We start from the raw sequence: 19,377 nt of genomic DNA on the forward strand, positions 1-19,377 counted from the left end.
TGGTGGGTTAGCAGAACAGGCGGAAGTATGGCAATATAGTGAGGATGATGCAGACAGGATACGATGGACAGCATCTACATCTGAATTACCTAATACTACGTCTCTGCGTGATATATACTTCGAACTACTAAGATTGAGAAAACGGGAGACTGATCTAGACCTACACGGGCTTTTTTTGTCTGAGTATCATCGTAAGCTACAAATTCCACGAGGGTTTCGTGTTAAGAATATCCCCACTATAGGCAGATTAAAACCACAGGTCTGCAAGCGTTGGATCTCAGTGTTGAATAAGTGTTCACTGGATTTAATGCTGATTATCATCGAGGATGTCAGAGAAGATCTAATTCAAGTGAGGAGAAGGATCTCTGAACTAGAAACAAGACAAGCTGTATTATTCTCAGCACCAGAAGCTGCAACCACCCTACTAAAATTGGAGGACAACATCAAGAATTATAAGACGGATCTAGTAAGATTCAAAAGAGAAAAACAAGAGAAAGTGACCGCTGACTACAAGGAACATCGAGTCTATAGATGGCTCAGCGGCAAGACTGATACACCATATTTTATTAAGAAGCGGAGACCTATTCGTAAACCCAGACAGTTCACAATAGATAGAACTTCAGGGGAATCTACTTCTGAGTCTGAATTACCACACGACTCACGTCTAACACGGAAAACCGGCGGCACACCTACTACTACACAACCTTTTTTAGACAGAGCATCAGCAGAGGAACCTTCCATACGGACACGATACCAGAGCAGACAAGGAACATCAGGCGAAGATTCATCACTAGACGTGGTCAGAAGGGGCGCATATTCTGGGGCAAGAGGAAAGCCACCCCGCCAACAGAGATAGCCCCTATTTTCAATTTGTCATCTAGAACCTTGGCACAAGAGGAAATCCAGTTACTCAGTAAAGGCCTATCTTTTGTCCCTACCTCTGGAGCTAATCCCTTGGACTGGGAAGTGGAATTGTATAAATTTGGTCGGTCATTAAGACTTAAGGACTTCTTCAAGTCCAAAATCATGGATACAACCAATCCCATAAACAAATTTAAAATGAAGAGTACATTCGACCCTATGCCCAACCAGACGTCCATCAAATCTTTTCTACGCTCAGTGCACAAGGAATCTACTGACCATTTGAAACAACACCACTCTTATCACTCTAACTGTACGAAGCATGAACGAGCAATCATCAAATCTTTGGCTACCGATAAGGACATCATAATTAGGTCAGCCGATAAAGGAGGAGGTATTGTCATCCAGAATTATTCTGACTACCGCTCTGAACTCCTATCACAATTGTCGGACCACAATACATACGTGAAACTATCAAAGGACCCCACAGATCAAGTAATCAATCTGATCGAAGAATGCTTATCAAGAGGGCTACGTTCTAACTACATCTCCATGGAACTGTACCAATATCTTCAAATCTCTACACCGAGAACCCCGGTGATTTATTCACTTCCAAAGGTTCATAAAAACATGGATAAACCTCCGGGGCGCCCCATTGTTTCGGCAATTGGGGGAGTCCTGGAACCGTTAGCCAAATGGCTGGATTTTTTATTCAAAAGTCCAATTGAACACCTTCCTACTTGCATAAAGGACACTCCAAACTTTGTAAAAATGCTTTCTGAGACAACACTACCCTCGGGACCAGTGGTCCTATTGACGTGTGACGTGGCAAGCCTGTATACCGTAATACCCCATCAGGACGGAATAGACGCAATGAGAGCGATACTATCACAATCTAGGTATTATACAGGACCCCCTATAGAATTCACATTAGAGCTGTTGGAGATAGTCCTTTCCCAGAACTATTTTAGATTTGAGATGGAATGGTACAGACAGATTGCCGGGACATCCATGGGGGCAGCCATGGCGCCCATGTATGCCAATGGCTATATGTTTGGTTTTGAAACCAGATACATCCTAGAACCCTATAAAGACCGCATTTTAAAATATGTAAGATACATCGACGATATCTTTATGTTGGTCACTGGGTCTCTATCCCAAGCAGAGGAGATGATCCGATCCATCAATTCAAGTACTGATAACATTAAACTGACGGCGGTGATAAATGAAACATCTGTGGACTTTCTGGACATCAGAGTATTACGTGAGGGGATGTACTTGGCGTATACTTTGTACTCAAAGCCAACGGACCGTAATACAATACTACAGGCTAACAGCTTTCACCCAGGTCCTTTAAAAAACTCATTGCCTTACTCGCAATTCCTACGGGTCCTGAGGAATAACTCTGACCCACAAAGAGCCCAAGAACAATTGGATATAATGTGGGAGAAATTTCAACAACGAGGATACACACGCCAAGTCTTACAGAAAGCACTTGATCGAGGATTGGCCACAATTGATACTCCTACTCTAAAGACACAGAGTGACAGATTGATTTTTCCAACCGCATTCACTACTTCATCCCCCAAGTTTAGACAGATTGTTGAGGAAAACTGGAGAGTATTGAAGAATGATGTGACACTACCTCCAATCTTTCAGAATCCTCCTATGTTCTGCTATAAGAGGAACAAAAATTTGAGAGACTTGCTAGTTAATACCGATCCGGCACACTGCTATACCAAGGGAAGTACTCCACAGAACTTGGGATGCTATCGTTGTTTAGGATGTGTAACGTGTGGACATATGATTCCTGGCAAGACGTTTACACATCCTTATACAGGAACTAGTTATCGTATCCAACACCGATTAACGTGTACTAGTGATTTCGTGATCTACAAGTTAACGTGCCCATGTGGATTAACGTACATTGGAAAAACGGACTTACCACTGAGGGAACGTATCCGAAACCATAGGTCCAGCATTAGGACAGCATATAGGGACCAAAAGTCGGAGTTGCCAGTAGCTAAGCACTTCCTGGAACTGGGGCATACTATGCCATCTATGAAATTAATGGCCATTGACCACGTCCCTATGCCAAGGAGAGGTGGGGATCGTAAAAAGATGCTCCTTCAACGAGAACTATTCTGGATAAGGACATTGCAAACAGTTCATCCGCATGGACTAAATGAAAAATATTCATTATCTGTCTTTTTGTAATTATTGAAGTAATTATAACCTGTCGAATACTGACATGGGAGATGGGGGCTCACCCTTGGGGTTAGGCCTCCTCTCTCGTTATTCAGTTTTGAGGATGGTTATTCTCTCTTCACTTTATCTCGTTGGTTTAGAAACACATATACAGTGATGGCATGGGTATCCACTTCTTGGCGGAATTACCACATGTATTATCCTATGTTATTGTTTTATCCACTAGTACATTATCGCCTTAGACTCATTGATTTGATATACTCTGGTGACTTGATGGAAGGTGTTTTGGGCTTATTCTGCCTACCTGCTTAGATGGTTATTTCTAACGATAAAAGTAGTCTCAATTTTATTTGTTGGGTTTAGCTTGCTTGGGATAGTCAAATGCCCAAGCGAGGGGTGACTGTAATTCTTGCCCCTTTTTGTGTATACTTATATATTCATATTTTTGCTCCTTCGTATACACTATTGCCTGGGATATATCTAATTTTTGTATTACTTTATTTTTTGCATTTTTTTAGTAAAGAGTGAGCTTTCCGTATATCTTGGCACTTATGTGTGCTAGCCCTTTAATGATATATTTAGGAGGAGCGGATATTGGTAATAACGTAATCACCCAGTCCTAATCTCTAATTTCCTTGGTTCACAAGGATAGACTCTACAGTATGGGTCTATATGCAAGGTTATACATTTAATTTGATCTGTACTGCTTCCTCAGCCTTTTGTGTTATTGTTTTTAGTTGTTGCCATGGATTCTGATACCATGGCAACAGCCTCCCCATGATGCATCGGGTCGAGTGGTCACGTGTAGCGGTAATGACGCCGACGCCACGTTATGACGTCATTTTTTTTGACGCACGCACTGACGCCGGCAGAACCCGCGGGAAACCCAGACCGAGCTGACAGGGAGATGCAATTATCTTGGTGGTGGGTAAGTTGATTGCCAATTTGTATATTTGTATATATATGTGTTTTTTATGGTTTGTACACTAGTCCTGATGAAAGTCTGTGGTTAGCAGACTGAAACGTCGATCCTTTTTCAAGTGAATTAAAAGCTAAGTTTTATCTGTATCTACAAGTCCTGGGAGTGCTATCTTATTTGGATTTTTTGTATTTGGCTGGACAAGCACCGGGCATTTATATCTTGGGATTGGAGTGCAAGATTATTTTTCTTCTTTGTATACATATATATATATATATATATATATATATATATATTTTTTTTTTTTTTTTTTTTTTTTTTAAATGGTTCGAATAACTTTGTACTAAAGTTTATCTAAAATCCAAGAAACTATACATTCAGCCAAATGAAAAAAAAATGAAAAAAGAAAAGTCACCCTTACTACATTTTTAATACACTTTAAAAGAACAATTTTAATTTAAAAAAAATTAAATAAAAAATGTAGTGCCAGTGAATTTTGGAAGATAAGACCTGATGCCAATGTACATAGCAACCTACAAACAATCAAAACAACTCATTTGAATTTAATTTCCAGTAACGTTAAATATCCAATTTTCTGCATTTAACAACTTTAAAAGCTGCTATTGTCAAAAAGGAATCCAAGTAATTTGGCACAAAGTAACAGTTTAACTAGTCAACCATACAGGGTATTTCACACTTATGGAACATGTACATTCAAACAGACATTAGCATATACATCACTATATCTGTATGGGCCTAAAGTACATCATAACCATTTAAACATACAATATAATCTATACTGAAAGAAAGTCATATGTACACGAGAAGCTATAAGCTTTTGTTTACAATTTCCTTCGTAACATACATGATTTAACGACTTAAAATTATACTGTATCAAATTACAGATTTATCTACAATACGATCTGTTCGATCATGTGCAATAATTCTAAGGCAAAAGTTGTTCCACAGGACATAGGGCTGCAATTGCAATGATCTTTACATACACGTAATAAGTCTTAAGCATTCAGATGCAGCCAGGCATAGTAAGACATTCATGTTTTGTAGATTGTTGGCTCAATAATTTCTTTGTTTCTCTTTGTGGTTTTGTTTATCTAATCAGTTTGTCTTCATTTTTATGCTTGAGGAATAGCACCATTGGAGATTTCTTCCAATAACAAAGTATATACTAAACAGTCCACGATATAAAGGTAGTCTCCTTCCACAGACAATCTCTATAGGCATATGAACACTACAGAATCTTTTGTCAGAAGGAAAAAGAATCCCAAATAGACAATATAGCAGCCTTCTTGTTACTGAAGTGAAAAAGCCTGAAGTGGAAAAACAAAGTTTAACAAATTTGAGGGGTCATTCTAAAATTCACCTTCCTCCCTCATCACTAATTAGATAAAGTAGTAGATTTAAAAAAAAAAAAAAAAAAAACTCACTTAGGTCCCTGATTAGGTTTGGTGCAAAGGGAACAGTGCATAACATATGACATTAGACCAGCAAAGTGAAAACCTTTCTTAGTAGTCACACAAATAGAATGCTCAAACAATAAAACTGTTACATTCTTCTAAATGATGCTTACAATGGAAGGAACAGAAGGGCTGTTTATAGAATGTAAAACAGACATCTGTATAAAGAAAGATCAGGGCTTTAATATTCCAGTTTCTTAGAATCATTATGCAAATAAATGGAGGAATCCTGAATTCTACAGAACATCCTAAATGTTGTTTATAGGTTATATGCGGACAGCAGAAGCATAAGAGTCAAGTCAAAAAAATTTTGAAAACATACAGGTCTGTGACCAGCGGGATCTTTCAATCTTGCCTATATTTTTCTTGTTTCTGAGAAACAATCAGGCGGTAATGCTGTCCTCCGGTTGATTTTTACTGAATGTTACTGACTGATTCTGCAGGCAACTTTGACAAATGTCAAGCAAAGTACGAAAGCACATTTCTTCCTATAAGCATGCAGTGGCCTTTCATGGACTCCAGCAAAAAAAAGTCATTCTGTATCTACTTTAAAAATGTCTCCAATGTATTGAAATCATTGTTTCTTGTTTATGTTGCTCCTGATATTCCAGGGTACTTTAGTTTATACTTGCCTTATAAAAATGTCTACTATTAAAGTTTGTAAAAAGAAACAAAATAAAATCATTAAAAATCCATAAAACCAAAATGTCAATCTTGCGTGCACATAATTGTTTTTTTTTGTCAGAGGTTTCTTATGTTATTTGGTGTGTAGGATATCTTGAAATTTCACACTTTTGTATCGTATATGAAATCCCTTCTTGCTTATCGTGTCGTCTGTATGGAAATGAATCAGTACTGCATCACCGGTTGATACAATTTCTTCTGGAGGCTGTAAGTAAAAAGAAAATGTCACTCTAGGGATTATGTTTATGCATTAAAACACTACCAGTTCTTGTAATATGTACTTTACAATGGACTACATTAGAAGCAAAACATACAAACTTTATTAAACTACAGAATATATTCAAAGCAGGTGTTTTAGCATTCGGCCTTCAAAACTAAAATGGAGTTTAAAAGATGACTGACTTTAGGTGAAATATTATACTAAACATGCATTTTTTTTATTGTTGTAGTAAATCCATAATGAGGAGTCATTTTTACTTAGAATGGCTTAAAAATATGTAGTAGAAGCCATGCAAGAGATAGAAGTTTAATGCAAAGAAAGAGTGTTACTTTACTTTGTAGAATAGCAATGCCATAAATTGAGTGTTCTATTGTGACACAAACAATATCCATTTAAAGAACCAAATTACTTCTACAAAATGTTATTGTAAACTTCTTGATAGGGTTACATTGGAAGATGTTTATGGTATCAAGAAACTATTCCACGATCCCTACTCATCAGCAAAACACTGGGAAAACACAAATGGGTTACATGCACTTTAGACTAACCCACTGCTCAACAACTAGTGTGCTAGAGCACTGTGCTAGGTGCTAGAGCACTGTGCACTGTGCTAGGCCACCACGGAGAGAGAGCCCAGGACAGCCTCTGGTCTGCAACTCCCCTGGGTGGAGAGCTGCAGACTGTAAAGTAGCCATCAGTGAGCTCCAACCAATTATATGTGTACACTGCTCAAAAAAATAAAGGGAACACTTAAACAACACAATGTAACTCCAAGTCAACCACACTTCTGTGAAATCAAATGGTCCACTTAGGAAGCAACACTGAGTGACAAGCAATTTCACATGCTGTTGTGCAAATGGGATAGACAACAGGTGGAAATTATAGGCAATTAGAAAGGCACCCCCAATAAAGGAGTGGTTCTGCAGGTGGTGACCACTTCTCAGTTCCTATGCTTCCTGGCTGATGTTTTGGTCACTTTTGGATGCTGGCAGTGCTTTCACTCTAGTGGTAGCATGAGACGGAGTCTACAACCCACACAAGTGGCTCAGGTAGTGCAGCTCATTCAGGATGGCACATCAATTCGAGCTGTGGCAAGAAGGTTTGCTGTGTTTGTCAGCGTAGTGTCCAGAGCATGGAGGCGCTACCAGTAGACAGGCCAGTACATCAGGAGACGTGGAGGAGGCCGTAGGATGGCAACAACCCAGCAGCAGGACCGCTACGTCTGCCTTTATGCAAGGAAGAACAGGAGAAGCATCGCCATAGCCCTGCAAAATGACCTCCAGCAGGCCACAAATGTGCATGTGTCTGCTCAAACGTTCAGAAACAGACTCCATGAGGGTGGTATGAGGGCCCGACATCCACAGGTCAGGGTTGTGCTTACAACCCAACACCATGCAGGACGTTTGGCATTAGCCAGAGAACACCAAGATTGGCAAATTCGCCACTGGCACCCTGTGCTCTTCACAGATGAAAGCAGGTTCATGCTGAGCACATGTGACAGACGTGACGGAGTCCGGAGATGCAGTGAAGAACGTTCTGCTGCCTGCAACATCCTCCTGCATGACCAGTTTGGCAGTGGGTCAGTAATGGTGTGGGTGTGGGGTGGCATTTCTTTGGGGGGCCGCACAGCCCTCCATGTGCTCGCCAGAGGTAGCCTGACTGCCATTAGGTACCGAGATGAGATCTTCAGACCCCTTGTGAGACCATATGCTGGTGTGGTTGGCCCTGGGTTAATGCAAGACAATGCTAGACCTCGTGTGGCTGGAGTGTGTCAGCAGGTCCTGCAAGATGAAGGCATTGATGCTATGGACTGGCCTGCCCATTCCCCAGACCTGAATCCAATTGATCACATCATGTCTCACTCCATCCACCAACGTCACACGTTGCACCACAGACTGTCCAGGAGTTGGCAGATGTTTTAGTCCAGGTCTGGTAGGAGATCCCTCAGGAGACCCTCCGCCACCTCATCAGGAGCATGCACAGGCATTGTAGGGAGGTCATACAGGCACGTGGAGGCCACACACACTACGGAGCCTCATTTTGACTTGTTTTAAGGACATTACATCAAAGTTGGATCAGCCTGTAGTGTGTTTTTCCACTTTAATTTTGAGTGTGACTCCAAATCCAGACCTCCATGGGTTGAAAAAAAAATGTGATTTCCTATTTTTGTGTGATTTTGTTGTCAGCACATTCAACTATGTAAAGAACAAATTATTTCAGAAGAATATTTAATTCATTCAGATATAGGATGTGTTATTTGTTTTCCCTTTATTTTTTTGAGCAGTGTATATATGTATAATCTTACTATCTATACAACAAAACATTTTCTCCCTTCTATTTTTCACTTTCACTCTCGCTTCTCTCATTGCTAAAATATCACTATCCTTCTGCTCACCTCCCCTGGTGAACCATCTTCATTGCTCCCACTTTATTCCCCTCCCATCTCTCTTCATCCCATGCACTCTACTTATACCTTTCCAGCCTGCCCTTCTCCACCAACTCTCCCCAAATGCTCTATATACATACCCTCTTACAAAACTTTCAAATCCTACTCCCAACTTCACTTCCTTTCTATCCTTCTGCTCCTAGCAGCGGGTGATGTATCTCCAAACCCCGGTCCTACCTTGGCAAACCCACCACGTACTAACTCAAGGAATCACACCAATCTCAGGTTACTCTTCCTCTAAATCCTCCTTTAATACTGCCCTCTGAAATGCACGCTTTGTTTGCAATATTACAAAATCCACTGTGGTCCATCACCTCTTCATCTCTCATTCCCTAGACTTACTAGCCTTAACAGAAACATGGCTCTCCCCCTCTGACACTGCTACCCCTGCCTCTCTTTTGGTGGCTTTCAACTTACCCACAACCCAAGACCCTCTGAATGTCAAGGTGGTGTAGGGCCACATATAACACTACTCTCACCTCTGCCTTGGACACTGCAGCCAGGCTCCAAACATGCATCTCAAGGAGGACACGCTCCCAACCGTGGCATACTAAATCAACACGCTACCTGCAAAGATGCTCCCATTCTGATGAACGCTCATGGAGGAAGTCTTGCATCCAGTCAGACTTTCTCCATTATAGATTCATACTATGTGTATACAGCGCAGCCCTTGCCAAACAGTCATATTTTTCCTCTTATGCAATCCAGCTGTCTGACACCATTAACTCTTTTCCCTGCTGTGGCCACCCCTCAGACTAACCTTACAGGAGATAGCTTTGCATGCTACGGAAATCATTCTCCCCACCTTGCCCCTCTCTTTAACCACACCTGCATCATGCCTTTCCACATCTTCAACTGCTCTCTCTATTCTGGCATTGTTCCTCCTGACCTTAAACATGCCATTGTAGTACCTATCCCCCCCTCCCCCCCCAAAAAAAAAAAAAAAACACAAACTCTCGACCAGTCCCCCTCCCCCTAACCATCGTCCCATATCCCTGCCCCCTTTTTTGACACCGTTGATCATGTTCTCTTTCTCCAAACTCTTCAATCACTGAGTCTCTGTCCTCTCATGGTTTTCCTCTTATCTCTCCAAACGCTCATTCAGTGTCTCCTTTTCTACCTCCTCCCTTCGTCCGGTCTCTGTTGGAGTCCCCCATGGCTCTGTCCTTGGTCCCCTTCTATTTTCTCTTTTTACAGTCTCTCTTGGCAAACTTATTACCTCATTTGGATTCCAATACCACCTGTACGCTGATGACACACAGATATAGCTCTCCTCCCCAGACCGCTCCCCTGCTGTCCTGCAACCTGTCACTGTTTGCCTTTCTACCATCTCTGAATGGATGTCCTTCCGCTTTATGAAACTCAGTCTCTCCAAAACAGAGCTCGTCTTTCCTTCTCCTTTGAATTGACTCCTATATGATACAGGAAGTCAATGTAAAGTGCTAACCCATACCTATAAATGGTCCAGGGTCCTCTTCAACCTATCGTTCCTGTAAGTTTTCTTATAATTGTCCCATTTATAGTTAAATCCCCCCCTCTTATAACATTGTAAAGCGTTACCGAATCTGTTGGAGCTATATCAATGATAATAAATAATAAGAGTGTAGCCTCCAGTTAGAATAGAGATGTAATATATTCAGTTGTGCCTCGCATTTTAAAGTTTGTAAAAAGTTCACTCTACTATTGGAAATATACTTTATTGCATTTTGGTAATGCTTTTTAGGTTTTCTAAAGCCTGTACGGAATGCAAAAGTAACAGTCAGATTTACTGGCCACACTGTCACCCCCCTCCCCCTCCACACTGCCACTCACATTAATCACCCCAGTCCTGTCACACCCACCTGCTACAACCATACCCACTCACCCCCTACCACGTTAAGTCCCCTAAATCTTGTCATGCTCACCTCCCCTGCCAATGTCACAATATCTCCTCTAGCCAGGCCACATTTACCACCAAACTATGCCACACCGCCCTGTCATGTTAACCCCTCAAGCCTGTCCCACTAATCTCCTTTTGCCTGGTCACACTCGCTCCTCCAACCATGTCACGCTCAACCCCCTACCCGGTCTCATTCATCGCTCTCAACCCACCCTGCCCAGCTACCTTTTTACCCACCCAGTCAACCCCTGCAGACAGTCCTCATACACAGTCATAAAAACATAGCTTGAGAAACTCAATGCAGAAACTCCACAAGCTGCCGCCGCCTCCTCCAACACACACACACACACAAAAGATGCACATGCTCACCGAGACATACATTCACACAGAAAAATATACACGGTCACACTCAGACCATGCCAGAAATACTTAGACGTAGGAAGACACAGCCCAATACACATTGTGACTGCTTGTCTGCATTTGTCAATGTCTCTGTGGTATTTATTAATTGGGAAACTTACTGTAATATTTATTAATAGGCAAACTGGTATTTGTTAATTCAAAAAAAAAAACTACTATGTATGGCTTAACATAGGTTTAATTGGAAAATTACCGTATATACTCTAGTATAAGACGAGTTTTTCAGCACATTTTTTGTGCTGAAAAACCCCCACTCGTCTTATACTCGAGTCAGTTGTCTGTATTATGGCAATTTACATTGCCATAATACAGACATAGACCGGGGGCTGTCAGGAAGCTGTTATTTACCTTCACAGCAGCTCCTGTCAGCTCCCTTCTCTCTTCTCCGGTGCGTGCAGCTCCCAGGTCAGCTCCCTCTGCAACTCTCGCGAGAGCCGCGGGGTCAGAGCGTTGCCACGGGTTACCGTGGCAACGCTCCGCGCGGCCGCGAGAGTTGCAGAGGGAGCTGACCTGGGAGCTGCACGCACCGGAGAAGAGAGAAGGGAGCTGACAGGAGCTGCTGTGAAGGTAAGTAACAGCTTCCTGACAGCCCCCGGTCCATGTCTGTATTATGGCAATGTAAATTGGAAAGCCCATCCTACAGCCCATCCACTGGACCACCAGGGAGTGAGAGCCCCCCTCCCTGGCCAGCTAACAAGCAGGGAGGGGGGACGAAAAAATAAAAATATTAATAATCAAACAAATAATAATAATAAATATTAAAATAATAACAAAAAAATAATACAATTAATAATAAAAAAAAAATGGTTACCTAAAAAAAACATTAATTTTTTTTTTTAAATAATAATTAATTAATAAAATGCCCACCCCCCACCAATGCTCTGCACTCCTACACACACACTGCACTCCTATACACACACACACACACACACACACTGCACTCCTATACACACACACACACACACACACACACACTGCACTCCTATACACACACACACACACACACACACTGCACTCCTATACACACACACACTGCACTCCTATACACACACACACTGCACTCCTATACACACACACACACACACACTGCACTCCTATACACACACACACACACACACACTGCACTCCTATACACACACACACACACACACACTGCACTCCTATACACACACACACACACACACACACTGCACTCCTATACACACACACACACACACACTGCACTCCTATACACACACACACACACACACTGCACTCCTATACACACACACACACACACACTGCACTCCTATACACACACACACACACACTGCACTCCTATACACACACACACACACACTGCACTCCTATACACACACACACACACACTGCACTCCTATACACACACACACACTGCACTCCTATACACACACACACACTGCACTCCTATACACACACACTGCACTCCTATACACACACACTGCACTCATACACACACACTGCACTCATACACACACACTGCACTCATACACACACACTGCACTCCATTCATTATATACACACTGCACTCCATTCATTATATACACACTGCACTCATACACACTGCATACACACACACTTTATTCATATACACACTGCAAATAAATATTCAGTTAATATAATTTTTTTAGGATCTAATTTTATTTAGAAATGTACCAGTAGCTGCTGCATTTCCCACCCTAGTCTTATACTCGAGTCAATAAGTTTTCCCAGTTTGTTGGGGTAAAATTAGGGGCCTCGGCTTATATTCGGGTCGGCTTATACTCGAGTATATACGGTATATATTCTGGAAAGCGCTTTGGTGAGCCTTGGGTGAGAAAAGGTTGAGGAGCACTGCTCTAACCTATCTGAATTCCGCTTTAACTAGTGTGATTATTTTTCTGATATTATCAATATTATGAGAGGGGATTTAACTATAAATAGGACAATTACAAATAAACTTACAGGAACAATAGGTTGAAGAGGACCCTGCTCAATCGAGCTTACATTCTATAGGAGGTGGGGTGTAAAACACATTAGGGCAATTACAACGGTAATTACTAAAAGGAGAATAGCTATTTTGGCCATTGTATGGTTAATTCAAGAATCAAGTTTTAATAAAGGGTTAGAATCTCTCTTATTCAAGTACTTTGAATGAGGGGAAAAACAGACAAGGTTATTCACAAAATTTAACAGAAAATTAATGGTAAAGCCTAGGTCAAAGTCCTTAAAACCATAATAGCATACTTACCCCTGACCCACAGAAACGCCCTAGCCTTATTGCAGATGTGTCATAGCCATCAAAAAGCTCAATATAATCATAACCACAATCGGCCTCTTCTTCCACCTCAAATGTTTGGAATGTAAGCTCCACATGTAACCCTCTTTCTGTCACCAACAACCACTCACAATCTGCTTGGACTGGGTAGTTGTTATCACCAAACTGGGCATGAGAAAATAAGTCTCTTGGTTTTGTTTCAGTCTTTAATCTGCCGCCACACTCTGGGGAAATAAATAAAAATATATATATATATATGAAGATCAAGGTTTAGGTAGGTCTATGCATTCATCAGTTCTATAATACATTTTTCACTACCAAAGAAAGATGGGTAATATAAGCTTGTGTTAGAATGGTAATGTTAACTTGGAAGCATGGTTAGTTTAAGTCATCTCTTAACTGAACCAGCTTGACAAGTATCAACACTTCTAGATTTCAAACGGAGTAGGAGCGAGTTTCTCCTTTAATGTAAATGTCTTGCAGAAAACTACCAAGCAAGCTCCAGGGTATGTGATAATTTCAATTTACAGTAAAAAAAAAAAAGGTTTAGCGAAGGTTTGAAAGAAGAACATGTTTACCAAATACGGATAAATGAAAACACAAAAATATTAGCCATTGTAAGGTAGATGTTCTGTTCTTTGCTTTTAATACACTTGGGGAAGATTTATCAAAGTGTCACTAACACTTAAAGGGACACTATAGGCACCAAAACAAATATCTTAATGAAGCTGTTTTGTTGTATAGATCATACACCTGCAGTGTCACTGCTCAATCCTCTGCCATTTAGGAGTTTAATCACCGTTTATGCAGCCCTAGTCACATCTCCCTTCAAGTGACTTGCGTAACCTTCCCTAAACCGTCCTATAAAATGATCCAGTGTTAAGACATTCTAAATTCAACTGACTGTGCTATTTAGATAGTGTAATCTCCTGGTTTGTTAACCTTCTGGCCGCCTGCAGGTGTTTGATCAACGTTCAATAAACAGAGCAGGATATGAAAATGTCAAATGCAAGTTAACATCTCATTGAAAATTAAACCATTTTTTTCATGCAGACCGAGTCACAGGCAGGGGAGGTGTAAGTAGGGCTGTATAAACAGAAACAAAAGTGATAATGCCTAAATGGCAGAGAATAAAACAGCAAGAATGCACTATACACAAAAACTGTTAAATTAAGCTAAAGTTGTTTTGACGACTATAGTATCCTTTTAAGACCATTGTTTTGTGAATTTTTTGGAAAAATATGCTAAATTTATTGCATTTTGTGTGGTCATTTCACTATTTATGGTGACGCAAAAGGATAATTTTTTTCTGCCACTTTTTCCCCCAGCGGAAAAGTGTTTTACTACTTTTCCCCACTACTACGGTCTCTAAATTTGACAGTCTCCTGAAATGGAAAAGTTAACAAAACCATATAATAACTAAAATATGAACAATAAGACTAAAATTTAAGTCACTTGAAAACACCTTGCTATAACATGCCCTATTAAATCCAATGCTTCAAAATGTTATGGATTTCCACCAACATAAATATTTCATGTCAACAAAATAGTGCAAAGGAGATGTGATGTATGTACAATGTATTATAAACCCATGCTATTGGAAATCCATGCTAATCTGTAGGGAATAATGTGAAAGGAAAGAGGGGGAGGAAAACTAGCAACAATAACAGTGGTGTTCAGTATTGTTCCTCTTCCAGTTTTTCGGGTTTCTTTTTTCCAGTGATAATTTGGCAAGTTTGTTTTCCTTAACATAACCCTTGAGTGACCAATTTCAACAACATTGTTTTGGGTTTTTTTTTTTTCCTTTACACGTTTTCTTTTATAATTTAACAAAAACCCACACAAATACAGAATCGGCACACTGATCATTTAAAAACAAAAACAAACAAAAAAAAACACTACATTTCACAATTCACCACTAGAGACTGCTAGAAGACCACCAATATAAATGGCTTTCATTTTTCTTTTTTTTTTTTTTGAAAAATCCATTCCATGCTTATTTCGAAAAACTGAAGCAAGGGAGTGGGGGTTCAAACTCAATCAAAAATAGTATTCCATCATACAAATAAACTTTGTTAAAATTTAAATAAGGAATAATGCATCAAAGAGGTTCAGAACAAAAAGTAATTGACAAAACGGATTTTCAAATATCTAACTCTGTGCTTTCAGTTTTTCATTTCATTTCCATACACAACCTATGACCATGAATGCAGCAAAATTGTTAAAGTAACACCCCGATCACCATAACTTCTTCTAAATTAAGTTATGGTGCCACAAGGCCCCTAGATGCGCTCTAACCTTAAGGGATTAAACAGTTCACAAACTTTTTAACCCCAAGGGCTGCCTCCAATGCCGATTTCCAGGTACAACAGGAAGTATCCAGCGGCACTCTGATCTATTTAAAAGAGCAGAGTGCCGCTGTGCAGGATGGCAGCTGATTGACTTAGAGTGTCATCTGAACTCTCTAGCCAGTCAGTAACTCCCCATTCACAAAAATAGGTATGAAGTTATTATGACAGGACTGTACCTTTAAGCAAGAAGGGGGAACCATTTTGGCTGGGGAGGGCTTTAAATGTGAAATCAGCAAAATAGAAGGCAGGTTTTGCTTGCTTCTAAACTGGACACTAAGCATCAGAATTACATAATGTGCCTATTAGTATTTAAGGATCACCATACACCAGCAAAATATTGGCCTCTCTTAAGTGTATGCATTTGGTTTATTTAACACCGTTTTTTCATATTCACTATCTTTTGGCACGGTTTACAACATTTTTTTTCTGCTACGTTTTGAGTTCTAGCGAGGTTTGGGAATACCTGCTGGTTCACTGCTGCCTTCCACCTTACTATAGTGAGAGCCTATTCTGTGTTTTTTGTGTATAACGTGCCTATTGTATCGTGAGCAGATGGGCACAAAAAATAAAATTACTTTAAGTCTGCAATAGTGTATTTTGGAACAGTTTACACAGCAACACCCCCACAACTCTAAATCTCATCAAATGTGTCACTAAAAGCAGGCATCTCAAAATCCAGTCCTCCAGATGTTGATGACCTACAACTCCAAGATGGTCAGAGAATCTTGGAAGACGAAGTTCAGAAAAACTGGGGGACGAGAGTTTAAGATGCCTGCAAAAAACAGTGTGCACACATTCAAAAGTCAGGATCAAGTGACATTTCATAGGTTATTTTTCATTAAAGAGATATGGTAACAGTCATGCATTCAAAAGAAAAGCATCATTAAAGTTATGTTAAAATTGTCAAGATGGCCACCTTTATCAAGGTTGTAAAGAGTCATCAGTAGTATCAAGCCAGTACTTAATATAGGGCTGAAGGTGAACCCCATAAATCCACTATGCTTACTTTAAATATACATTTGTGATGTATGGAAAATATAGTATAAAGTTAAAGATATAATGGTCCACACCTCTCCACCCTGTAAACAGGGATCTTAATTAAATTAAGAAGAAACAGCAAATGGTCCATTGCTACAAACTCAACTAGGGTAAACAAGCAAAAAAAAACGACAGGGGGATTCTTTTAGGGAGTCCAAAAGTTCCAGTTTGCTTGGAAGAGCGATTCCTTCCATTTACACTCCAAAGATTACCCTTAAGTGTCTTGTAACCCAGTATGGAGGTTCCTTCCATCCTCACTAAACACCCATCAAGTATATCCCACCAAGCCAGTTCCAGGCTATTCCCATTCCCCTTGACTTATGCGGGGGCATGGGGAGGTTTTTACACAACCTTGGACATGATATAGTCAAATGACCAACAGGCACAATGCTCATGCAGCCTTAAACATTACAAGAAGTGTAAACCTACTACAGTTAAATGGCATGGAATTTTTTTTTTCCTCTCCAAAGTTAATTAGAACCCCACAAAATACATTATTTAGTCCTCCTGAAAGCAGGATTCCAAATTAAAAGCAAATCTTCTAGCAAACCTTTTAAGCAGAGGACTTCGATTTAAAATCCTTCTGACTCCAAAGCTTATGGGGTAAAGATATAATGTTTGAGCAGTCACTAGATGGTCAAAATGTTTAATTTTTAAGCCTCAACCACAGGGTCTTTCTGATATTTATAAAATTGTGATCTTGAATCCCCAGTTTCTTTTTTTTTTTTTTTACATTATTTTGTTTAGGATATTTAGGAGAAAAAAAAAAGAAAAAAGCTTTATCAAATATGCATGCCAAACCTTTTTCAAGAAAGATTTTACACATAACATGATGGACAAAGTACATTTGGAAACCTTCAGATAAACAGTGGTCAATATAAATATTGAATTAACCAATTTACATATATGAAAATACGGTGGCAAAAACAGTTTCTCTGAATGGGGAGACACCACCCCCACTCACCCGCAAGAGAAAAAAAAAAAGTAAAAAACCACGGCACCAACTTTTTATTTGGTGATAATACATAATAATACATCTTTAATGCTAAGCAAGAGTACTCCACAGCCCATTCCCTCTGTGCTGCTTGGACTCAAAGAAGTCAAAGCCTGAGCGGTAATAAGCAGCTATAATTGGATAAGAGTGTCAGCTGGTATGAATTGGTATGGCTAGAAAGTGTGTAATCTCTGCGTTACCCCCATACCTCCAGTAGGGGTCAGGCTGTGGTAGCCATGGCCAGAAACAGCGATTTAATGATCAAATGCTCTAAAATGTTTGAATAGTGAATGGAGGTAGAGTGACTGAGAACTCCAGGCATGATAACCAATTCAATGAGGGGAAATGGTTGTAGTGGCTACAGGGTCGCCAAGATCTGCTGTTAGAAAAATGTTAATGGAAAAACAAACCGAAGGAAAAATAAGCATCCAATTACATTTCCAACTATTGTTTGGTAAACACATTGAAAGGCAAAATTATCGCACATACTGACCTGTAGAATGCGTGGCTTGAAAACCTTTCCTTTGCACTGATGCATCAGAGACAAAACGCAAAAACATTTTATTTGCAGTGGCAACCAACGGTTCTGGTATCTTATTGCCACATAAACGTCCCAGGATAGGGGATGTGTCGGTTTCCCCATCAAACACCTCCAGGTGATCGTAAGCACATTCTTGATGTTGCTCAATCTCAAACTCTCCAAAAGTCTGCAATGAAAGACACTGCATTACAATTGGGTTTTGAGGGAGAGCGTAATCGGATTTTTTTTTTTTTTTTTTTTACTAGAAGGGAAAATATCTATTGAAAACGCAAACTGAATTCTTCTCTGTTCAAACTAAAATAAGTATTGTAAGTGATCAGCTGGCAATTCAAATAGTTTAGTTAACTCTCCCCTCAAATAAAACTGCAGAAAATAAGACAAAAAGTAAACAAAATAAACAAACCACAGAAAACTGATGCGCTTCTACTTCTTTACAATGATAAATTATCTTTGCCTCTGTTTTACAGGAGGGGGAGTGGGCAGTAAACTCCGTACACTGTAGTGTGCACTCCATTTTAAAGAAATGTATTCATTTAGGTTTGGCACCTCTATTTTATGTGCAACTTCAGGTTTTTATATTAAAGGAGTGGTATATAGTTACCAGTTTCACTCTGTGGCCTGGGGTGGCACTTATTTCCCACGTGCATTCTTTGCGACTAGGATATTTGTCTGGCCAGTTTGGACTCGTGATTACTCCATTTGGACTATGAATTCGGTGTTCACATTCAGCTGTCAAAAAAAAAAAAAATAATAATAATTAATGCATATGTAGGTAAATATATTAACTGGTTCTTTAACATTAATATCACCTAGATTTTCTGTTAATTTCCATTAAATTATAAAGATAGGAATAGATTTAGTAAAAGGGTATCAAGGACAGAGCTGCAGATTTGTTTGAAGCATAAATACAAAATAAGGCTAGGAAAAAATAAAAAAGCTTTGAATAATGTACTGCTGTAGATACAAGAGAAATATGCCAGTGAATGTGCAACTGCTATGGTGCACTACAAAGTCTGCCTTGTTGTAGTTTACAGAACAGCATGCAATTCACCCTAAACATACACAT

General features: G+C 39.9%; 1 protein-coding gene across 2 annotated transcripts in view; it reads right to left on the reverse strand.

Annotated features, from left to right (window-relative positions):
* Nucleotides 1–4,477: 4,477 nt before the first annotated feature.
* Nucleotides 4,478–19,377, reverse strand: part of TLL1 (tolloid like 1) — a 101,149-nt gene continuing 86,249 nt past the window's right edge. For both annotated transcript variants that reach the window (XM_063458198.1, XM_063458197.1), the window contains 4 exons: nucleotides 18,913–19,040; nucleotides 18,264–18,477; nucleotides 13,361–13,611; nucleotides 4,478–6,352 (listed from right to left, as the gene is read on the reverse strand). In XM_063458198.1, the coding sequence (XP_063314268.1) occupies nucleotides 6,221–6,352; nucleotides 13,361–13,611; nucleotides 18,264–18,477; nucleotides 18,913–19,040 (725 nt within the window). In that variant the 3' untranslated portion in view covers nucleotides 4,478–6,220. The remainder of the gene's footprint in view (nucleotides 6,353–13,360; nucleotides 13,612–18,263; nucleotides 18,478–18,912; nucleotides 19,041–19,377) is intronic.

This window comes from Pelobates fuscus, chromosome 6, assembly GCF_036172605.1.
Source record: "Pelobates fuscus isolate aPelFus1 chromosome 6, aPelFus1.pri, whole genome shotgun sequence".
Taxonomy (NCBI): Eukaryota; Metazoa; Chordata; class Amphibia; order Anura; family Pelobatidae; genus Pelobates; species Pelobates fuscus.